This window comes from Cebus imitator, unplaced genomic scaffold (genome assembly GCF_001604975.1).
Source record: "Cebus imitator isolate Cc_AM_T3 unplaced genomic scaffold, Cebus_imitator-1.0 Scaffold439, whole genome shotgun sequence".
NCBI classification, from domain to species: domain Eukaryota; kingdom Metazoa; phylum Chordata; class Mammalia; order Primates; family Cebidae; genus Cebus; species Cebus imitator.
This window is the reverse complement of record NW_016107754.1, coordinates 1,608,733-1,612,546: the sequence shown is the minus strand read 5'-3', so window position 1 is coordinate 1,612,546 and position 3,814 is coordinate 1,608,733. Positions and strand designations below refer to the sequence as shown.

Sequence of the window (3,814 nt, the reverse complement as noted above, 5' to 3'; positions counted from 1 at the left end):
AATCTTCAAGCTACCCATATGAGTCAGGTTTGGATCAGGGAGGCCGAACCAGAGAATGACAGAATTAAGATTTATTATAGAGCTTCAACCTTACGCAGTTGTAGCTGCTGGTGGAGAAGTCTATGCCAGGCTGTTCCCTCTGCATCTGGCTGGGGCCTGAAGTCACTGTTGGTCAGCTATGCAAGCAGCGAGGATGAAGGGAAGTCCATAGGAACAAACAGGACCCATGTCTGTGTCTCGGCCTCCACTGTAATGCCGTGGCTGATTGCCACAGGAAGAGCTGCTGCTGGTTGCCATGGAGCTGCACGCACACCTGGCCAGGACTCTGCGAAGCTGAAGGAGGAGGCTGGCAGGAGTTGGAAGAGCTCTGGGTCCAGGGAGCTGTCTCTGGTCTCTGGTAGCTCCCCTTTTTGGCCTGGAGTCATATTTTCAAGCTGTCACAATGCTTGGGTCTGTACACTGACCTTATGAGCATAAAATAGATGCTGATTTTGCCTGTCAAATCAGTGCAAATTTCTTTATGACCCATGCCAATCCAGAACCATGAGAGGAATTCCGGGACATGTTCTTCCAACTTAGCTAAATTGGCACTGCACAAATCCAGCATATTACCTGTCACTGAATGTCTTGTGTGAGGTTATCTCCATGTTTAAAGTGTATACCTGCATATAGCCTACATGTGTGTTGGTTAGGAGAATTTTGCCTACATGTTCAAATTGACTATGGTTATATGTATATCACAATGCTGAGGAGATGTTATGACTTCTATTTCATCACTGCCAGCTCACAGTATATATACATAGATTTAGGGGTGAATCAAGCCAAAGTTGCCTAACTTCAGTAAAAACCACTCACCAACATGCCCTAGTCCCCAGGGAACGTGACTGGTCTAAGGATATCTTCTATGAGTCCTCCCATTAAGTGGAAATATGGACAAAGGATCAAGTATTAATTCATTTCTTTAAACATCAGAAGTGAAAACGTTCTTTCATTTATTGAATCTGTCATGTGAAACATGAGAAGGTAGTTTACTTGCATTTGAGGATCGAAAAAAATCCCCATTAACTGTGGAAGCAATGATATTCCCCTTAATTATTTTTCTAATTGCCTTGTTTATATGGTGTGAAAAGCAATTTAAACATGTTTTAAAAAATGTTTCCAATGCAATCTAAGTTTTTGGCCATGAAACAGCATCTTTCTTGTACTTCTTCAGCTGTTGTCCTTTCAAAGCAGGGGATGCTTATTCTTTTTGAACCTGAAAAACAGAATGTCAGTGTGTTCTGTGAATTTCCTGTGATTTTCACCAGTGGAACACATGCCCAGAACCAAGCTGAGTCCTTTCCAGAGGTAAGCAGGCCTTAGCCAACTCTTCATTAACTTCAAAGGGAGGCAGGGAATTGAGGCAATTATCTGCATTATAGAAAGCAGACACCAGTAATTCACCCCAAGGGTATGCTCGGTCACTCTCAATTTTCTGCCTGCCTTGCCTTGCCTTGCCAGTGAAGGCAGCACCCCCTTTAGCCAACCCCATGAGGAGAAAGATTCTGCAGCCACATCACAAATTTGCTCCCCAGCCCTGACACACAATTGTCAGAAAACCTTTTCCTTGTGCTTATGACAGTTGAGGGATTTTTTTGGCCTTTCTTCTGTGAAGGGGAAACAATTAGTCATTGTGCTGCCAAGGAAGGTTTTCCTATTCCTCTCTGTCCTCTCAAAAGCAGTTTCTGCTTCACTCACTGTGTTCTTTGTTGAAAATAACTGTGACAAAGTCGAAGGGATGGCATCTGTTTTGCAGGCCCTTTAACCTCCTGCAGCTGAATGCAATTGCAGCACATGGGAAGCACCTCCCTAAACAACTTATATGAGGTTGCTGGCGGGCTCTGCATAGAAGACCCTACATCCAGTGCCACAATGCTTCTCAAATTGAGGCCAGAGTTTAAACCACTGAATTGGCCCTCTCGCTTAGGACTTATCCTTGAGGCAGCTATTCAGGCATCAGTAAAAAATTTCTGTAGTCTCTCAATAATTCATATTTCTTATATTTAGATCTAAAAATATTCAATATAACCAACTCAGGCTGTTCTTCAGAAGAGATGCTTTTGACCTCCCTTAAGGTAGTATTTATGCATATTATTGGCAACCCTATCAACTTACCCAGCAGATTTACTAGTAATTCAGTTACTACCTGGATTCATTTGTATAAAATAATCAGGAGTCCATGGAACAAAGATGATTTTAAAAAGCACAGATGGACGGACTAAAAATTTGCAGTGAACTCCTTTTGTAATAGACACATTTGTACCATCTCAATATGGAGTCCAAGAGGGAAGATATTTAAGATTGAGACACTGAAGGAAAACAAATGCAAGAGTCTTGCTTTGCAGTTCTCTGCTTTATATTCCTGACTCTTCCCAAAAACACAGAGAAAGAGGGCTAGTGATGCACCACGTTTAAAAAAAATAAATGACATAATGGTGCCTATGTATGCCAGAAGCTATGCTCAGTGATTTCAGGCAATCTATTATCTAGTATCACATTATCCAATCTCCTTTGATTCCTTTCCCCTAAAGCCAGACCTGATTTAAAAACTGTGTATTCCTGAGAAAATTTTGATATGAAAGCCGAAAGTACCTAACCCTACCCAACATTCAGTACATTATTCTTCATCACTGTACCAGTAAAATCAGGGCAATGGCCTCTACCTTTAGATTAGAAGAGCCGTTTCATGGACCAAGGAGACACAGAAAGATCCTTTTTTCTGTGTTTTCAGGCAGAATCAGGAATGTAAAGCAGAGAACTGCAAAGCAAGACTCTTGCATTTGTTTTCCTCCAATGCCTCAATTTTAAACACCTTCCCTCATGGACTCCATATTGATATGGAATAAAGTCATGTATATGTCTACTACGGAGAGAGTTCACTCTGAATTTTGAGCTAATCCATCTGCTTTTTAAAAATCATCTTTGTTCCATGGACTCCTGACTACACAAATGAATCCAGACCCTAAATGTCAGACCCTGCAAGTTAAAATGGAAGTAAACATTTGAAAAGTATAAATACAATGTGCGTGCCACTCAAGGGTTTAGCATTTCATCTACCTGGAGAAGTATAATTTAGTAAACACGAAAAGGTTTTATTGGAACCGATTGTTCTTTTTTTTATTGCATTTTAGGTTTTGGTGTACATGTGAAGAACAAGCAAGATTGTTGCATAGGTACACATGTGGCAGTGTGATTTGCTGCCTTCCTCCCCATCACCTATAACTGGCATTTCTCCCCATGCTATCTCTCCCCAACTCCCCACCCCCCACTGGCCCTCCCCTATTTCCCCACAACAGACCCCAGTGTGTAGTGTTCCCCTCCCTGTGCCCATATGTTCTCATTGTTCAACACCCACCTACGAGTGAGAACATGCGGTGTTTGATTTTCTGCTCTTGTGTCAGTTTGCTGAGAATGATGGTTTCTGCTGAGAGTGATGGTTTCTAGGTTCATCCATGTCCCTACAAAGGACACGAACTCATCGTTTTTTATGGCTGCATAATATTCCATGGTGTATATGTGCCACATTTTCCCTGTCTAGTCTATCATCGATGGGCATTTGAGTTGGTTGCAGGTCTTTGCTATTGTAAGCAGTGCTGCAATGAACATTCGTATGCATGTGTCCTTATAGTAGGACGATTTATAATCCTTTGGATATATAACCAGTAATGGGATTGCTGGGTCAAATGGAATTTCTATTTCTAGGTCCTTGAGGAATCGCCACACTGTCTTCCACAATGGTTGAACTAATTTACACTCCCACCAACAGTGTAAAAGT

The 3,814-nt window shown here is 41.7% G+C and overlaps 1 protein-coding gene across 1 annotated transcript in view; it reads right to left on the bottom strand.

The window, feature by feature from the left end:
* Positions 1 to 464: 464 nt before the first annotated feature.
* The window catches only part of MYH15 (myosin heavy chain 15), a 181,044-nt gene continuing 177,694 nt past the window's right edge, over positions 465 to 3,814 (bottom strand). The window contains exon 43 of the mRNA XM_037732018.1: positions 465 to 1,255. Coding sequence (XP_037587946.1) covers positions 1,241 to 1,255 — 15 coding nt within the window. The 3' untranslated portion in view covers positions 465 to 1,240. The remainder of the gene's footprint in view (positions 1,256 to 3,814) is intronic.